Genomic DNA, 19707 nt, shown 5'->3' on the forward strand with positions numbered 1-19707 from the left:
ATGGAAATTATAGTTTCGTTATTTAATAATGTAGACTAAAATTTAGAAAACAAGATATGAAAGCTGTGGTTGTTTTAAAATATGATTCCAAATTATCTCCATTTGATCTCATCCTGAAAAGGGAAACAATTTATCATAAAAAAAATAGAACTATTAAGTCTAAGTCTGTATTAAAACATACTTCTTCAAAGAATTGTCATTTCATATACTTATGTATTTATATCTTTATGCTCAATTGAATAAGTATACAAACCTTAACCTTTTGCAGCTATTTCTGATGCAAAATTACACCCATGTCACCCTGATGAAATTGAAATTGGAGGTCACTGTGTTCGTAAGTACCACATTTTATTTTTTAATAATGTATTTGTAAACTAACAATTTCAGTGGGTTTTTATGTTCTGTAACTTACTCTAGATGTTAATTATACTATTTGAGAGAGAGAGCGAGTGAGAGAGCACACACACACACACACACACGAGAGCAGGGTGAGGGGTAGAGGGAGCCCGATGCAGGACTGGATCCCAGGACACTGGCAGATGCTTAACTGACTGAGCCACCCAGGCACCCCAAGTCAAAACATTTTAGATCCCCAAATTTAATCTTGCAAATGACCAGAGATAAAAATTGCAAAATCTTCCTAAATTTCTAGAAAAAACTTCAAACATTTTTAACATGAGAAAAATGAAAAAAGGTTATTTTTTACCACTTGATGTATTTCACTGAACAGTATAATCACTCTTGTGATGAGCAGCTCTTTCAATCCAGAGTAATGATGGGTTGAGTTATAAGAGTAAATGATAAAAGTAAAATAGTCATTTGAATTTACATTATGACTGTTTTTTAAGCAAGAAATTATAATGTAAAAAACCTTAATTTTATTTGTTCTGTCTTAAAAAAGGAAATCTTTCAGAAATTGCTTAAAAGGAGGTAAATTACTTTTATGTTCAAGAGCTAGACTCTTCAAGGGTAGACACATCCAACATGCATTAATATAAACTTGATGAGCTGATACATGTCTCTGCTATCAGTATTTCTCTGATTATGGGTCAAAATAAGAACGTGCTACTTTGCTAATTGCTAGAGAATAATTATTTCTCTAAATGCTATCTTCCTTTTCCTAATATAACTCCCTGAATTACAGTCCCCGTGACCTTTCCCCATCAGCCAGTTCCGGTCTTTAAGATACCCGGTTACACATGCATTTTCTCCCATCAGGTCATTGCCACCACCACCCCCAGGAAGGCCAGAAGTTGTGGTGGAGCTGATTGGATCCAGACTTTTCTGTAGGTGTGCTTTTGAGGTTTCCCCTACAAACACCTCAGTGGGATTTCTCATAACTTGGCCTAGGCTTTTTTCTCAAGAAATCAAAGAGGAGCTGAAGCAAGAGACCACAGTTCAGGCATCCTCTCTTTTAGAACTGGACGGCATAAATCTCAGACTCGGAGATAGGGTATGTTCACAAACAATTGGGTTTTCTTTCCTTTTCATGACTGTATTAATTTTCAAAATGATTTTTTTAGCATAACATATCCTAAAAATACTTTTGTCCCCAGAATATAAAGCACTATTGTTTTTCTTTTTATTTTTTCCTATGTAATTGTACCAACTCCAGTGACAATTGGATGAGTCAGTAATCTTAGTGACTACATATGAATATCCACTGTTACAGTTTGCTGAATTATCAATGAACCCTTATAACTTGATGCCTCTTTCTGGTTTTAAAATGATATGTTTTTATTCTAGAAAGATGTTTTCACTTTTTTTAATGATGATATCACTTATTATCTACGTTTGAATATATCTTAAACACAGAGTCTACAACACTTTAATTTATGTTCAGGTTTTGAATAGCTAATATTTTTAAATGGTGGAATTTTTCTCAGTTTTCAAGCAAGTTTTAAGATTATTTAGTTTCTTATTATCTTGTTTGCACTATGTACCAAAAGTACTTAATTACAATAGTTGACACATATTTTTTCCATAATTTTATTGCTAAATGATTATTTGTTAATTGTATTCATAGATATTCTGTAGTGCTTCCGTCTTTTTATTGGAGAAACCACATGTACAAAGTTTAGCCACCGAAAGCCAAGAATTTTTTGCAGGCATTAAGGTATGTACCCATGGGGATGGATCAGAAAGATTATTTCTCTATCACTGTGTTTTCCATACTGCAATCTATGGATGCTGGTTCCAGGACCTCATCACAGACTGTATATTGAGATCCAAGAGTCTGTATTTTTGAAAAGTAACCCAAATAATTCTAATGTATAGTGAAGTTTGAGGGCCCCTGTTAATGAACAAAAATTAGAATATTTTTGCATATTTTTTTCAGAAGTAGCTCAAATTAGAATAAAACTGTTATTCCCATAATTCCTTCTGTCATGCAACTAAAAGTTAGAGTGTTGCTATTTAGTTACCATGCATTTTGGAAGACAGGACCAAGTCAGGTACTGAAGGATCGGGCTAGAGTAGAATTGACCCAGAAATCTGGGCTCTATGAACTGTGAAGAGGGAGCTAATTAAACGAGGCAGGATCTGTGGTCACTGCTGGTAGCATGGGGCATCCAAGAACAGATGAGCTGTTGCAGCAGATGAGCAGGCGTGACAGGGAAGGAATGAGGCTAGGCAAGCAAGCACTGCACACCCTCTGCGGTCTCAGCCACGGCACTGGAGTTTGACCTGGACTCATTTCTAGTTCAGGGATAAGATGGGATAATCGATAGATTGTGAGAATAGGACTCAGAACCAGGACAGAACCTGTTCCTGGAGAATGTCCATTTATATACAACAGGGACTAGGGAAAGGAGGGAGAGGAGTAACCATGTTGTCAGAACAGCATAATCACAGTGGGGGGAGAGCAGAGCTCAGACCTCGGAGCACAGAACCTTTGAATCTCCATTGGCCAACACTCAGCAGACAACATCAGGGTCAGTGGTCGGCCCCCAGCAAATGTTTCTGATTAGGCTCACAGGGAAAAAAATGTGGTGCTCAGAAGCATCTGTTTTGAGAGCTAGCCAGGAATTGAGACGGAATAAAAACTTCCTGCCTCACAAAAGGATTGGCCTATGAACTGGGATAGGACCAGTCCTAGATTTTTGGTACTCAGTAATCCAACTGAGGAAAACAGAGGCTGTGAAATAAGATGAAGGTTGAGATATTTGAGGTGACAATAGTATTTTGATTTATATATTAAAAAATACTTAGATTTCTATTTGCAACGACGTGGATGGAGCTAGAGTGTATTATGTTAAGCGAAAAAAGTCAGAGAAAGGCAAATACCATATGATTTCATTCATATGTGGAATTTAAAAAACAAAACAGATGAACATATGGGGGGAAGAGAGAGAGGGAAACAAACCATAAGAGATTCTTTTTTTTTTTTTTTTAAATATTTTATTTATTTATTTGAGACAGAGGGAGTGAGCACACAAGCAGGCAGAGAGGCAGGCAGAGGGAGAGGGAGAAGGAGACTCCCTGCTGAGCAGGGAGCCGGATGTGGGACTCGATCCCAAGACCCTGTGATCATGACCTGAGTCAAAGGCAGATGCATAACTGACCTAGTCGCCCAGGCACCCCATAAGAGACTCTTCATGATAGAGAACAAACTGAGGGTTGATAGAGGGAGGTGAGCAGGGGATGGGCTAAATGGGTGATGGATATTAAGAAGGGAACTTATGATGAGCACTGGGTGTTATATGTAAGTGATGAATCACTAAATTCTACTCCTGAAACTAGAATTGCACTGTACGTTACCTGACTAGAATTTAAATAGGAATTTGAAAAAAACCCTTAGATTTCTAACTTACGTTAGGGATGATATTAATCCCTAAGAATAAATACACTCTTACCTTGGTGAGTCAGTAAATGTTAACAAACCAATGGAAGAATATAGGCATCTTTGTCTCCTCCATCTCTAGTGCCCATCCCAGAACGAGAATCACTAAGGCAGACTCCTACCAGACTGCCTAATGTGTTGGGGAACCAGATCATGTCTCAGCTCAGAGCAGTCCAGCGACTCCATATGCTGCTAACGTTTTTAAGGGTTTGGTTTTAATTGCTCTTCTTTAATTAAAAAATTCCAGGGCTTCAGTTATTACTCTCAGCTTATTTAGTGAAATATGAGCTGTTGAGAAAAATGCCCTTGCAGAATTTTATCTTAGGAATAAATTGTTTTGACATGACTGCTCTGTATGCTTTCTTCTACCAGTTACACCCTGAGTTAAGCACTATATCAGAAGATGGGAAAGAATATCAGTTGAAGATAGAGAGCACAGTTCCTGTCATTTGTTCTGAATCCAGTGAGCTTGGCCAGGAGTGCAAAATCTCAGTAAAACTGAAAACTGTTGATCAAGGTAATATACTAAATTCACTTAATTTTATTATTAGATTTCAGGTAATAATCAGTGCTTTTTTTTTTTTCTTCTAGAAAAAATCACCAGACTGTATACATGTGATTATGTTGTGTGTTTTTATCAACTTACGGCTCAGTCATATTAATACTACTGGGCCATATTTATGACTGTCAAAACAATCTGTGTTGCAGTGCTCATTTATCCCTCCTGGGCTGGAAGCATTCATTGAAACCAACCAACCAACCAACCCAGTAATGAGCAGCTCTTCCTCCTCATCGTTCTCTTCCTCCCACTTATTTATTTACTTTTTTTCTTTGCTTTGTTTTCAGAGATGGAGGGTCAGACTGCTCTTGAAGATTTTCCAAATATCCCAAACTAGGGAGGTGTGATATATTATGCAAACATAAGTTCAAACCTAGGCAACATGGATTTCCTAATGCATTCTTTACACTTCTCTCCCTAACATAAGCTTGTATTTGAGATCTTTTGTTTTAAAATTCTATTTAATTACTAATTATATAGATTGTAGGATGCACGGCTACATCTATGTCACTGTCACAGCCTATAGAGAAAGATGAAATTCTCCCATAGAACACGATGGAGTACGAGAGGACAAACCATGTATAGCAGTCATTGGGTTGATTAGGTTCTGTTTCTCCCCCTGATGTAGAGACCAAAGCATGTAAGAGATACATAAATTAGAATATAACTTTTAAGAGAGACTCTGTTTACATACCTTTTCACGATAGGACACAAAATGTTATGTGGTAAATACACCAAATACAATATATCTAGGTCTTCATGTCTATATTACACCAAATTAAACCAGAGAAACGAAAGGATAAAAATGCTAGGAGAGTCTGATGGGAATGAATGCTGCACCCAGAAAAGAGATGGGTGTGGAAATAGAAAGAGGCATTGGGAGAGGCCGTCCCCAGACAGTTGACAATAAGCAGGCTGAGGTGATACCCTGCTACCTATTTAGATTTCAGGAGCACCATGAGCAGCACTGTATTTTGAAATTCAGCTCAGAAATATGCAATTAGACCCTCTCTCACACCGTTTGACATAATTCTACTTCAAACGACCTGCAAAAAGCATATTTTGTAAATGTTGCTATGGTTTATTGGGGCGAATGGGAAGAAGATGATGTTATTGATATTTTCCAAACATGTTAGGCAAAGATTTTCTCCCGTTGCAAGTATACTTTAAACTATATTTGTGTGCTCTCAATTCTTTCAACAAGACAAACATTATAATAATAGAAATATATTTCTACATTTTAGAAGTTTACATGTTCCTATTATTTGTCAATTAAAAATAATTTCCTTTTTTTCTGGAGAAGAATTTCTGGATTTCATTCTGGATATGCTTCATCTTATCTTTTTTAAGTGTATCTACTTCCATAGAGAACAAGTTGGTGTCTCCTAGTGTATTTCTATAATGACTATGCTGCTTTTTTATAGGCTTGCAGAGAACAATACTTGGCCCTCACACCATAGGCAGGGGAAATTATGTCAGGGGATATATCCAAGCCACATATATTCCATGATCACCTTAGGGAGCTGGCTAAGAGTTTAGATGTTTTTGTTATTTTTTATGTGCATAGGAACAGTATGTATTTCTAGGGGAAAAAATGTGTGAAGAAGAATTTTTTTTTTTTCCAGGAATTTGGAGTCTAGTGCAGTGTTCTATGTCATACCAATATAGTTTTATACCTGCAAACTTTGTGTGGAAGAAAAGAAGATAGAAAGTTTTTAATAACTGCTGCTTTTTTCTGGATCTTAAAAGCATTTTGTAATCAGTAATTAGATATGAGAGCAAACTTCCCTTGTTGCCGGTTTTTGGAGCAGTCTATCCTTCTTCTTTAGTTACATTCCTGAAATTCCTTTTTTCTCTTCTGTTACTATTTTCTTTCTAAATTTTGTGTTCTTTGTTCCATAGGAAAGGGAGCATCTCAAGGTTCTGAATATATTGGCACATTTGGGAGACAAAAAGCAATAGCAAGTTTATTACTGGTGGGGAATTACTCAATTTATTTTAACATTTCTATTTTTAAGATGATGATCCAATAATCATCTATACCAACAATCACTGCTATCACTCAACAATGGATAGAACATGAGTACCAACCCTGTGAAATGTTACAGACATATTTGGACCCAAGGCACAATTCTTAGGCAGAAAGAACATCAAATTATGTTTCTTGGTGGTGGAATCATGATTTTTCTTACAGAAACACAATACATTTTCTATATTGCTTTTGAATTTTATGCAGGTACATATGGATTTATAATCTTATTGAAAATAGTACTGTGTATGCACATATATATATATATATATCAAAGTTGACTAATTATTTGTAAAGATTGGGTAGGGTTCAGTAGCTTTGTTTTTATTTAGACAAAATTACAACCATATTTTTTAAATAAGAGAAAAAAAGAATCTCTCAATTCAGTGTTCCATGTTAATCAAGTTATTACATGCTTTGGTTGGTATATTTCCTTTAAGAAAAAATCTCAATGTATTTTTTCACAAAATAGGTAAAGAACAGCTAGGTTTAAATTTGGCACTGTCTTCCTGTCATGTGGACCTTCAGCGGACATCATCGTGTGCTAACGGATCGTGTAGCTGTGCTTTTGTGTACTACACTGCTGTGACAGATTTTTCTCGAGATGGAGACAGAGTTACAAACATTGTAGTGGAACCTATAGTTCATGAGGATTTCCTGTGGAACAGCTACATTCCAGACAGCGTCCAGGTTGACAAATTACAAAAAATACCTTGCAATGGGAGCTTTAAAAAAGATATATTTATTTGAGCAATACATCTTGTAAACTTTTCATTTCAAAATTGTTTAGTAAGTTTTTTCCATTTTTAAATGAGTCAGTTTCAACAACTGTGATAAAAACAATAATTAATGAAAAAGTCATTGAGATTGATAAGCAATTTATTGTGTATCACTAAATACAATTAATGATAATATTTACTAAAAATATCTTTGCTTTTAAGATCAAAGTAAAGGATGTCCCAACTGCTTACTGCTACTCATTTACTGACCCACATATAATTACATTTGATGGCAGGTAATTTCCTGAAAGTCTTTTTCTTTTAGTAGTTTTTGTTTCTTTTGGATTTTGCTGTTGTTTTGTTTTAAACATCTTACTATTTTATTATTTTGTCATCCTGTTCACTGAAAGATTAGAAAGGAAGGCATGTATGGATATCACTGGCTTGTTTCAAAATACTAATTTATTTGTGTGGAGTGTTTTTGCCTTAAAATTTGGCCCTTGGTAAATACACAGATTAGTTGTGAGGCTGAATTTGGAAAAATGAAGATTCTTACAAATACAAACAGTCATTTTAACTTGATCATTTAGTCATTTTTAATAATGGTTAAATTCTTTGCTCTAGAGATACTTACTATATTGCATTTCCACATGATAATGAAATAATTCTTAAGGTTTAGGCAAGATGATTAGACTAACACATTATAATTATTTAAAAAACTAAGCATTTCTATTTCATGACAAGGATACTCAGGGGAAAACTATTGTAGCCATCATAAATACCTGGATTTCTGCCCCTGGAATGCAAGTAAAATGGGCAAAATGATCAAAAAGTAATCTAAGCTATCTTGCTATTAATATCTGCATATGAGGATTTAAACTCAGTTATACTGTTCTGGGGAATATATGATTTTAAGATGTCCCTAAAGAAAATTATAAGAACACCTCTTTGTTGAGTCAAAATTGTCTTCGTGATGTAAGATAAGGTAATTTATTCTTTTTTAAAAAATTTTAATGTGATCATCATCAGTAAAATTATTCAATAGAAGCAAATAGATATAGAACTCCATAGCAAATGATAAACTAAAAGTTTGAGCAATTAATGAAAAGTTGTAGAAATTGATCCCACATGCAAGAATCCTTTATGGTTATAATGAAAAGCTTAGAAGTTTTAGTGGAAAAACCTCAAGAAAGCATAGTGAGGATTAATTCAGTTGGTTATAATTCAACAAGATTAATTGTGCAACGAGTGACAAACCCTGTTCTCAATGCTGGAGGTATGGCAGTTTCATAAAACAAAACATCCCCTGCTCTCATGCAGCTCACTTCTGTATAGGTAAAGAGAGATCTGCACAGTTAATAAATAAAATACATAGTGTATCTGACGAACATAGGTGCTATGAAGAAAACTATAGCAGGGATGGGAGAAGAAGGCTCCAGCAGGGGTTGACCAAAGTGGTGAAGGGAAGAAACAAGTAATGAGATTAGGTGTTTGTCACTATTTTGTTTCATTCAGTGCTCTAAACTAATATGAAGCCAGGGGTGCCTGGGTGGCTCAGTCGGTCAAGCGTCGGACTCTTGATTTGGGCTTAGGTCATGATCTCAGGGTGGTGGGATCTACTTGCATGGGACTCCACACTCAGCGGGGAGTCTGCTTGAGATTCTCTCCCTCTCCCTCTGCCCCTCGCCACTCTCACATGCGTGCATGCACATGCTGTCTCTCAAATAAGTAAATCTTAAAAAAATAAAATAAACCTATATGAAGTATTAGAAATTTGGATTTTCATTCTTGCGTCAAAATATATTGAATGTGTATAAACACACATTTTTTGGTTATAACATACTATTGTGGTATTTTATACCAATTCTTAATGCAGTTGATTTTGTTAACCCTAGGGTATATGATAATTTCAAGACCGGAACATTTGTGCTTTATAAGAGTATGTCACGTGATTTTGAAGTCCATGTACGCCAGTGGGACTGTGGAAGTCTTCACTATCCTGTGTCATGTAACTGCGGTTTTGTTGCCAAAGAAGAAGGTGATGTAGTTACTTTCGATATGTGCAGTGGTCAGCTACATGAATCACAGCCATATTTATCTGTAAAGAGCCAAGATGTAACCAGCAATATCAAGATAAGTGAATCCTACTTAGGAAGAAAAGTCACAGTATGTATGATTTTTTACAACTTAGAAGTATTTTTCCTCTTTTTCCTACAGATTCTGGATTAAAGTCTGAACTTTTTTTCATCTCTATTAAGAACTGTCATTTTTTTAACATTAGTTTTTTCCCCCAAAATAGCTTCTTGATTAACACTGATCTTAGCACACACAAATAGACACAACATAGTTGAGACTTTGTCAAATCTAAGCAGCCTTATTTTAAGATTTCAATATGGTAACTTGGTGGGTTATTCCTACAAATTATTTTTGACAGTGCCTAATAAATGGTATGTTACACAGAGGTGAAATATATAATTAAGAATAAATATTCAGGAGTAGTTAGCCAGTTTTTGAAATAAGCACAGGTGGTTCTGCCTCAGGAATAGCCTGGTAGATACATGGACAAGATTAGAGATCATTAGTATTTTAAAATAATAGTTCATGTGTGTAAGCTAACTATTTATATTATAATATCTTCCTTTACTTCCTATACCTTTCATCTTCCAAAAAAGTAAATTCCAGGTGATTAAGATTCAAATTTAAATGAAAGTAGTAGAAAATATAGGTGAATATTTTTATAACATTGAGGTGAACAAGAATTTTTTTTTTTTTTTAAGATTTTATTTATTTATTTGACAGAGACACAGTGAGAGAGGGAACACAAGCAGGGAGAGTGGGAGAGGAAGAAGCAGCCTTCCCACTGAGCAGGGAGCCGGATGTGGGACTCGATCCCAGGTCCTGGGATCATGACCTGAGCCGAAGGCAGACGCTTAACGACTGAGCCACCCAGGCGCCCCGAGGTGAACAAGAATTTTTAAACATAATGTTATATATTTGAGTTCCATCCTCAAAACCTGAAATGCAGATGAAAAATTGAGAAAATATTTTCTACATATAAAACATAGTTAATATAGAAAACACTCCTTTTAAAAAATATTTTTCTATCTTCCCATCTTTTTTTTTTTTTAGAAACTCTACACCCAACGTGGATCTTGAACTCATGACCCCAAGATCAAGAGTCTCATGGTGGGCGCCTGGGTGGCTCAGTTGGTTAAGCGACTGCCTTCAGCTCAGGTCATGATCCCACGGTCCTGGGATCGAGTCCCGCATAGGGCTCCCTGCTCGGCGGGAAGCCTGCTTCTCCCTCTCCCACTCCCTCTGCTTGTGTTCCCTCTCTCGTTGTGTCTCTCTCTGTCAAATAAATAAATAAAATCTTTAAAAAAAAAAGAGTCTCATGGCGCTACTGACTGAGCCAGCCAGGTGTCCCTAGAAAACACTCTTATACATCACTAATGATCAGCACTCCAGTTAAAATGAGCAAATAATATACACAGGCAATTCACAAAAGAAAACTGATAAATATATCCAAAAGCATAAATAACCAACAAAAATATGAAAACCACAACCTCATTAGTAAAGAAATGTGGATTAAATATCTCATACAATATTGGCAAGAATAGAAATAGTAGCTATAGTCTTTCCAAAGGACATATATATATTATGCATGCACACAACCTATCCATGTCATTTTTCAAGAAATTTTACTTCTGAAAATTTACCATAATAAATAAGTATATGCAGAGTCCCAGTGGTGTTCATTGCATCTCTCCTTCTAAGACGGAAAAGTTATAATTAATCAATGATGAATCTTTTAGTTTAACCAAAACCCTAAGTAGAGTGAGGTCACATAATAGAACACTTTCTAGTCACGAAAATTTTGGAGTCGATTGTATTTATTGACAGGCAAAGATATTAATGACATATAGGAACAGTTTCAGAAGAATCTGCACCAAAATCTTAACATTACCTAGATTAGATTGAATAGTAATGTAAGGTTTGCTTGCTTTTAAAATAATTTTCGGGAATAAGCACTTACCATTTTTATAAAGAGAAAAAAGTGCCATTTCTAAATTTAAAAAATTTAAGGGGAAAGAGTCAGAGGAACAAACATAGGTGGTGTATCTTCAGTGATTTTTAGGAGAGTTTCTCAACATTCAAGTCCCTGATCTGGGAGCAGCCATAGGCCTGTGAGGAGCATCACAGATGATACAGGCTATTAAGATAATTCAACAAAACCCTTGCTCTCATTCCGACTCCCCAGGTATGCCCTGGTTGTAATTTGGCTTCTGATTCTATTTGCCTACCGTGAAGATGAGAATGTTGATTAGCCACAGGAATATGTATTCCTCTGGAATTATATTTATCTGTGTAAATTAATTACTTGGCAGTCTAGTTCCATATTACCAGAGACATTACTTGGTAAACATAACCTTCAACATTTATAAATAGCTGTTTGATTGTATAAAATACCTCACCTTAGTTTAAAAAGAAAGGGCCTTGAACAATATTTTGCAATAAAAGAATATGGAGATCAAATTTCAAGTCAGCAAAGTGCAAAAGCCATTGGTTTGACACAGCATTAAAAGGAAGATTGTAGTCTGAAGAAAATCGGTATTCTGTTCTCTCTTTATATTGAAGAAATAAAGGAATTTGTTTCTTCTCAAATAATAGTTTTTTTCTTAATCCATATAGAATATTGTTTAAGCATCTTTTATTTCTGTATTTCAGATCTGGTTTTCTTCTGGAGCATTTATCCGTGCTGATCTTAGTGAATGGGGCATGAGTTTAACAATCAGAGCCCCTAGCCTAGACTACAGAAACACTTTGGGACTTTGTGGCACCTTTGATGAAAACCCAGAAAATGATTTCCATAATAAATATGGGATAAAAATTGATCTAACTTTTGATAATTGTGTTGCTTTTATTAATGAATGGAGGTAAGAACTCTTTTCATTTGTTATTGTATTGAGTGGTGACACAGTACTCTCTTTTTTTGCAACACATGACAGAGAAAAAATGTTCTTGTGCAATTTACCATTCTTTTCTGTTTTTCACCTGGAAGGATTTTGCCAGGGAAAAGCATGTTTGACACAATGCCAGTTTCTCCATTGTCACCTGGAAAACTATCCTATTGTAGCTGCTCGTTGGACACGAATTCATTATATCCTTCTGATCATCTGGACAGTACTTCTCAACAAGAGATTGTTTCAGGTTGCAAAGATCTCAAACATGTCAAATTCTCTTTCTTGATACCAGAACTAGATGTCACCTCTGAGTATATTAATTCAGAAGCTCTTATCAGGGATAAGTGAGTATACATCTGGAGAAGAAAATAATTTGAACTTCCTTCCTCAAGAAAAAAAGCATGTGAACCTGACCAAACTGGAATTACATTTACAAAAACATCCTGGAAATGAAAAACAAGAGGCACTGAAAACTTTGGACAATGGGAGACATACACGGGACCACAGTAGCAACAGCCAGGAGATGAGGCGGGATCCACAAAACAGAAGGAAATGGCAAAACTCTTATGAGTTTCTTCCTATGTTTGCTTTCCAAAGTCTCAGCCATAGTGATCTAGAAGAATTTACTTATTTCTTCCCTGAGGACCATACTGAGGATGTCCACCAGGAGTTTGTCCCTACGTGGCCCACAGCCTCTGGTCTCACTGAACACGGCACTTTGGCACTGTGCCAGCAGGCTCTTGCCAACTCAAGCATTGGAAGACATTGTCTTGCCTTTCTGGGCAACAGCCTAGAGTGTGCTGTAGATATGTGTGTTAAAGATGTTCTCCTAAAAGATGATCTTAGCTGGGCAGAAGCCGGTGTGGCTCTTTTAGAAAATGAATGTGAAAAGAGAATTTTGGAAGAGAGGAAATATAACACAGAAGAATACGGCAAGTCAATTGAAGACATTCTCTCGGTCCTCAAATGCCCCAATTTATGCAGTGGCAATGGGCAGTGTATGGAATGGGGATGCGCATGCTCCCCGGGCTTCAGTTCCTATGACTGCAGTGATTCACACGGTGAGTGAGTACTCTCCAGCTTTGATATTGTGTATGCTATTGGATTATGGAAAGTCTTTGTTCTTTTTTACCTTCGGTATCTTAACAGGGTTTATTCAGATTACATAGGGAAAAGAACCCAAATTAATTAATCGATACAGTAATAATTCTTCCAAAGCATCTCATCTTAGCTGTGGTACCTATAATAGCCTATAAGGCACAACATAAGCCTATAAGGCATGCAGTATCTCTTCAGACTCATCCCCTACAACTAAAACCCTCACTCATTTCACTTTCCCCACTCTGGTTTTTGTAATGCCAAGTTCTCTTTTTTTTTTTTTTTTATTCTTATGTTAATCCCCATACATTACATCATTAGTTCTAGATGAAGTGTTCCATGATTCATTGTTCGTGCACAACACCCAGTGCTCCATGCAGAACGTGCCCTCCTCAATACCCACCACCAGGCCAACCCATCCTCCCACCCGTAATGCCAAGTTCTCTTGACCTCAGGGTCTTTGCATGCAGCTTGTCCCTCCAGTTGTAGAGATTAATTGTTTTTTCTAGAACTCAAATTTAGTATTTTTTGGATACTGTGTTTCTAATATTCTGCTAATGATACCAATTTGCTTATTTTTTTCCTCTATTTCACCTACATAGTGCAAAATATTATATTTCAATATATAAGAGAAAGAAATTTTTAAAAATCAATTTGAGGGGCACCTGGGCAGCTCATTCATTCGGTTAAACATCTGCCTTCAGCTCAGGTCATGATCTCAGGGTTGTGGTATCCAGTCCCGCATGGGGCTCCCTGCTCAGCGGGGAGCCTGCTTCTCCCTCTCCCTCTGCCCACTCCCCTGCTCTTGTTCTCTCAAATAAATACACAAAATCTTTTTTAAAAAATCAATTTCATTTCATTAGCCATTAAACCAGTAACTCCTGATTTTCCTTCTACCCCCACCATCCCGCCCTTTTCCATCTGCAGACTTTGCCATCTCAGTAAATGCAAACTTCACTCCACTAACTTTTCACGTTAAAAACTTGGTAGTCATTTTGACTTTTCCTCTTTTTTTCATGCCTCAGGCTTAATCCATTAGTAGCAAATCCATCTGTAGCCTCAATGACTTTCACCTCTTTCCCTGCTACAACTTAGGCCATGCCACCATTATCTCTCACCTGGATTATTATAGATTCTCTCAAAGTTTATTCTCCATGCAGCAGCTAAAGTGATCCCTCTGAAATGATAGTGATATCATAGGATTCCTGCTTAAATCCCTCTAATGACTCCCCCATCTTCTTCCAAAGTAAAATTTACATTCCCTACCACAGCCTAGAAGACTGTATGCAATCGGAACCTCCTCTCTCACTGAATTTCATCCATCATTCTCTCCCCAGTGGTCTTAAGTGGCTACTTTGCTGTTTCTCAGAGAGGCCAAACCTTTGCATTTACTTTCCCTCCCACTGGAGCGTTCTTTCAACACATATCTTCGTGATGGACTTCCTTCTCTTCTCTCTTCAAATGTCATTATTATCAGAGACATCTTCCATGGTCATTCAAAATAAAGTAGTTTTCTTCACACAACCCCATAGTCTTTATGTCCCTTCATATAGTTAATATATATGTTTTCTCCATAGTCTTGAAAACATTTATGTGATACACTTTATATTTATTTTTCACTTGTTTATTTTTTGTTCTCCTGTATTAGAATGTAAGTTATATGAAGGCGGGAACTTTATTCTGTTCATATATCCCCAGTACCTACAGTAACACCAGAAAAATAGAAATTGCTCAGTAAACATTTGTTGAATATGAAAGAGTAAACTAACAAATATATATTTTTAATTTTCACAAACATTTTTAGGGTTCTGAGTACACAATTTATGATCTTATATTCCACTGCTGGTGAAGTTATATTCACTTAGATTTTGCCAATACTTAGAGGACTCAATTACTTTTATATGCTGCATTTATCTATTTTGACAGCCAGATCTTGCTGATACAGATAATGTGTTATCTTACCAAGACCAAAATCAGAGATATGACTATATGAAGGTCAGTTAACTCTGACTGTTAGGAGAATTTTTTTCTCCAGTGATTGAGAATGCACCTAAGATTGTGGTGGCATGTAGGATAGCAATAATACATAAAAACATTAATAACAGTTTCATGAAATTTTGATAACTCTTCTACTGTTTAAAATTTTTTAAAAATTTTAATACATCACATTGCTAATTACACTATTTTATTACAAAAGTATTTTTGCTATAATCCATTTCTAGAGCACAAACCAAAATGGCAAGAACAAAACACAGGCCATTGTAGTAGTAATTTCTTAATACTTGTAAATAATTGGTATTAAACATTATTAAAACATTAATTAAACCTGTATATTTAGGTATTGGTAGTATCTTTAATGCTATTTTTATTGGTTTGATGGTGGGTCACACTTAACACCAGATTACTCTTAATATTTAATAGTTTAGGGGCGTGTGAGTGGCTCAGTCGGTTAAGTGTCTGTCTTTGGCTCAGGTCATGATCCCAGGGTCCTGGGATGGAGCCCCATATCGGGCTTCCTGCTCAGAGGGAAGCCTGCTTCTCCCTCTCCCCGCCGCTCCCCCCCTGCTTGTACTCTCTCTCTCTCTGTCAAATAAATAAAGAAAATCTTTAAAATATATATATATTTAATAGTTTAGTTAATTCACTAATATTTGGAGTAGACTTCAAAATATTATTTTCCATATGCTTTTAATTTGGACCTTGAAAATAATTAGTTTATTTTTCTGGAATTAAAGAAAATTTGTCCATTTTGTTTTATCATTCTTTCCAAAGACAAGGCTCCTGAAATTATAGAACTTGAGAATGCTGGATTCTGTAATATTCAAAAATATAATTGTATGACAGTGAGAGTGTTTGGTCAAGACTTCAAAGAATCACCTTCAATTAAATGTGAAGTTACTAAACTGCAGGTATGTTAATTTTAGTGTTGAAAAACAATTAAGTTTATGAGTTATTCAGATTACTTTTATCTTGGATTAATTTGGTCTATCAATTAGTAACATAATCCCAAAGGATGTCATATCCACAGAGAGCTCAATAGGAAGATGGTTAAGTTGCTTGACCTTAAAGCTTCTTCCTTATTTGTTAATTCTATTAAACTATTTTATATAATTTTTATTGTAGCATTGGTTCACTATTCCAGTCATAGTAAAAAATTAAAATAATATTAAGCTTGATATGCAAGCTTCTGTATTTATTGAAATGTAAAACTACAGAGAATGGAGATCATTTTTATCCAAGACAGTCTGTATGACTTATGGGGCACAGGGATATGAACAATTCCCTTTACAAAACAAAAAGTTGAAGATTAATTGCACTTATCCTTTATATTTCCCTTACTACGGATATCAAACAGAAAATAGTGTTTTTCTTTCTTCAGGCCACAAACAACAGACAAGATCACTCAGTTTGAACACTGGCATATCAAACAAATTATACCTTATTTTGATGATTATTTATATGGTCTTCCTTTTCTTTATTCAAGTGGATTTTTATTTTAAGGACCATTCTTTGAAAGTACCTTTGGATAACCTAAAACTTAAAACAGTAAATGACATTTTAGCTTTCTTTTTATTTTTTCTCTAAATTGTTAAAGCCAAATGTGATCCTGAGATTGAGAATTTAAGGAGGAAATAACTTTTTTTTTAATAAAGATTTTATTTATTTGACAAAGAGAGACATAGTGAGAGAGGGATCACAAGCAGGGGGAGTGGGAGAGAGAGAAGCAGCCTTGCTGAGCAGGGAGCCCGATGTGGAGCTCGATCCCAGGACCCTGGGATTATGACCTGAACCGAAGGCAGATGCCCAACGACTGAGCCACCCAGGCGCCCCAGGAAATAACTTTTGTATCTGTCTTTATCAAATCATTGTACAAGAAAAGTATGCTTATTTCTAGATTTTTTTGAGTAAAGCTTTTCTAAATAACCATGAAATATTTTAATCCCAATGAAATAATAATTCACACAATAGAAAATGGAATATATGTATAATTTTATTCACTTCAGTATTACTCAAGAGAGTAGACATTATATTGTTGGTGGCAGAATAAATCATACATCACACTACCATTAAGTGATTTGCCAAGAGATTTGAGAAAGTACACTTTGTACTTACTTTCAGATATATTATTTGCTGTGATATTTATTCTCATACTACTTTCTTTTTTTAAACATCTGATAAAGAGCACACTATGAAATTCTCTAAGACACTATACGGAACTACAGAAAGAAACATCTATGTTCACTAGACCAAACCAAACTTACTTAGATTAGCTATTTTATTTAGCATCCTGTTCAGGATATTATTTGTAATACAATTTGGTTTATTTTTAAATATTTGTCTTCCACTTTGAATTTCCTCCACACTCTGGTTGATTTTAGTTATTTACTTATTTGGAAAGTATACAAAATATTATCATGGTTCTGAGAGTTTGCGCCATACAAAAAGTACACACAGAGAAATGTTACTGTCTTATCATCTCTACCACTCTGTCCATTACCCTTTCTTTCCATCCCATTTCCATCTATCCCCTGAAGGTATCCACTCTCATTATTTTGTGGTTTATCCTTACTGCATTGCTTTTGCACAAAGGAACAGATAAATCCCTTCTTTTTGCATGAGAGGTAGCATTTTATAGATGTTCTTTTCTACTTTTGCAGCAGTAATTTTAAACAAGTTTTTATCTAGAGATGCAAGCACCCAATCCTTTCTTTCACTCCCTCCCCCCCTTGAAAAGCAGCCAGGACTTTACAGAATCCAGTTTTTAAATACTTACAGGATTAAATCCAAGTAGCTATCCTAGAAATGAATGGCCCTTTGTGATCCAGCTCTTGTCTATTTTTGCAAACTTGAACCTCCTGCATATGCTCTACTAAAATCTCATGCTGTCTCATGCATCCCTGCCTCTCACTTGCTATTCCCTCCAGCCAAGGCTGAAGAGCACTCTCTCCATTTCTCCTCCCAGTGTCCAAATGGCAGTCTCCTCTTCTACTTTCAGGAAGAGAAACCTCCTTTGACTGTGCTACAGTCAATGGCTTCTTTCTCTCTCATTAAGCTTTATTTGAATCTTGGTTACAGCAATCTTAAAATTATTTTATTTGTCTGTCTTTCCCTCTGTGATCTTTTTTCATCAGAAAGTCCTCAGCACATATAGATACAAAATACTGATGGATGGAAAATAAACAGAACTCTGTTTGTTTCTTATTTGGGGTAGGCTTCTCCAGACATGGGTGGAAATGATTTCTGTATTTCCAGTCATTGGCTGGAGTCTCGTTTCAATACACAAAGCCCTGTATCCATTTAAGAGTCCATATCATGACTACCCCGAGACATCGTTGTCAAGACCCCCTTCACTAGAGGGGGACCACTGAACTGACCTATCTGTTGGGCCAGACTGTACACATCCCCTTAAACATGGAGATTTCTACTGTGGCCTACTCTTCAGTCATCAAATCTTAAAAGATAGTTTCTGCTGGCCACAGATGAGCATGAGCCTTCTTTTCCATCTCCTACTGACCCTCTCAGTATGGAAGCATCAGCATTCTCCTTGCCCATTTCTGAGCAGTTGAAAGCATTCTACAGTCATAAATTTTAAAAAAATGTAAATCAAAATATTGTTAATAAAATATGTCCTTTTAGTTTTCTATGTAGTTACCAGTACCCAGAAAATTATTCTGGCTTTTCCTCTTTAGACACCAATGCATTTTAATACTGAAAAATAATCCTTTAAGTGTAGGTTAAGTATGATATGCCACTGAGTTATTTAATAGAGTAAACTGGTTAGAATTAAGTTTTAAGTTACATAAATTCATTTGAACTACCTTGAGAAAAATGATATTTACTATGAGGACAGTACTTTTTTTACAGAATCAGGATTAGAATGTAATTGCTGAATTCTCAGGAATAACTTGAACTTGGGACTTGAACACATGAAAACTCAATATGTCTGCGTTTTGTATGTGTGTGTGTTTATCTGTCTCAGTTCTTTTTTTCTCTGGGCTTCATTTTTCCCTTTTACTAGATACTAGCTTTCTCCACATAGTGAAAAACATAGCCACCCACAGCTCCATAACTTTGTGTCTTTCACCTCAAGCCACCAGAAGCAGACTGGCCCAACGTGCTCTCTGGTACAAAGTTAAAATAGTCCAAGTAATCAAAGCATGGGCTCAGCTTAGATCCACCTCCGGAGCAGTTACCTGTAGTCAGGAAGATGGGTCATATAAGAACATAAGAGGGTTCTGGGAACCAGACAGAAAGAGCAATTTCAAGTTGAAGTAGAAGGTTAGGAGCTTTTGCAGGAGAAATGAGTTTCTGGGCAGGAAATCAATCCACTGTGTGTCAACTACATAGTCAAATGTGTTTCCTCTTGTTATAAAACTCATTACATAGTGATTCATTATATATGACCAATATTGGTAACTTCTTTGATTTGAACCCACAAGGAATGCATGAGGCATTAGAAGCAGTTTACATCAAATTAAAGTGTGTATGGTTTTCAT

General features: G+C 35.9%; 1 protein-coding gene across 1 annotated transcript in view; it reads left to right on the forward strand.

Annotated features, from left to right (window-relative positions):
- Nucleotides 1-19707, forward strand: part of VWDE (von Willebrand factor D and EGF domains) — a 68843-nt gene that overhangs the window by 21485 nt on the left and 27651 nt on the right. Inside the window, 11 exon segments of the mRNA XM_081800924.1 lie at nucleotides 269-338; nucleotides 1219-1453; nucleotides 2027-2116; nucleotides 4214-4358; nucleotides 6902-7119; nucleotides 7371-7444; nucleotides 9044-9314; nucleotides 11877-12085; nucleotides 12211-12450; nucleotides 12452-13173; nucleotides 15983-16119. Coding sequence (XP_081657050.1) covers nucleotides 269-338; nucleotides 1219-1453; nucleotides 2027-2116; nucleotides 4214-4358; nucleotides 6902-7119; nucleotides 7371-7444; nucleotides 9044-9314; nucleotides 11877-12085; nucleotides 12211-12450; nucleotides 12452-13173; nucleotides 15983-16119 — 2411 coding nt within the window.

The sequence above is a fragment of the Leptonychotes weddellii genome, chromosome 12, assembly GCF_054177405.1.
Source record: "Leptonychotes weddellii isolate Sample4059 chromosome 12, ASM5417740v2, whole genome shotgun sequence".
Lineage (NCBI taxonomy): Eukaryota > Metazoa > Chordata > Mammalia > Carnivora > Phocidae > Leptonychotes > Leptonychotes weddellii.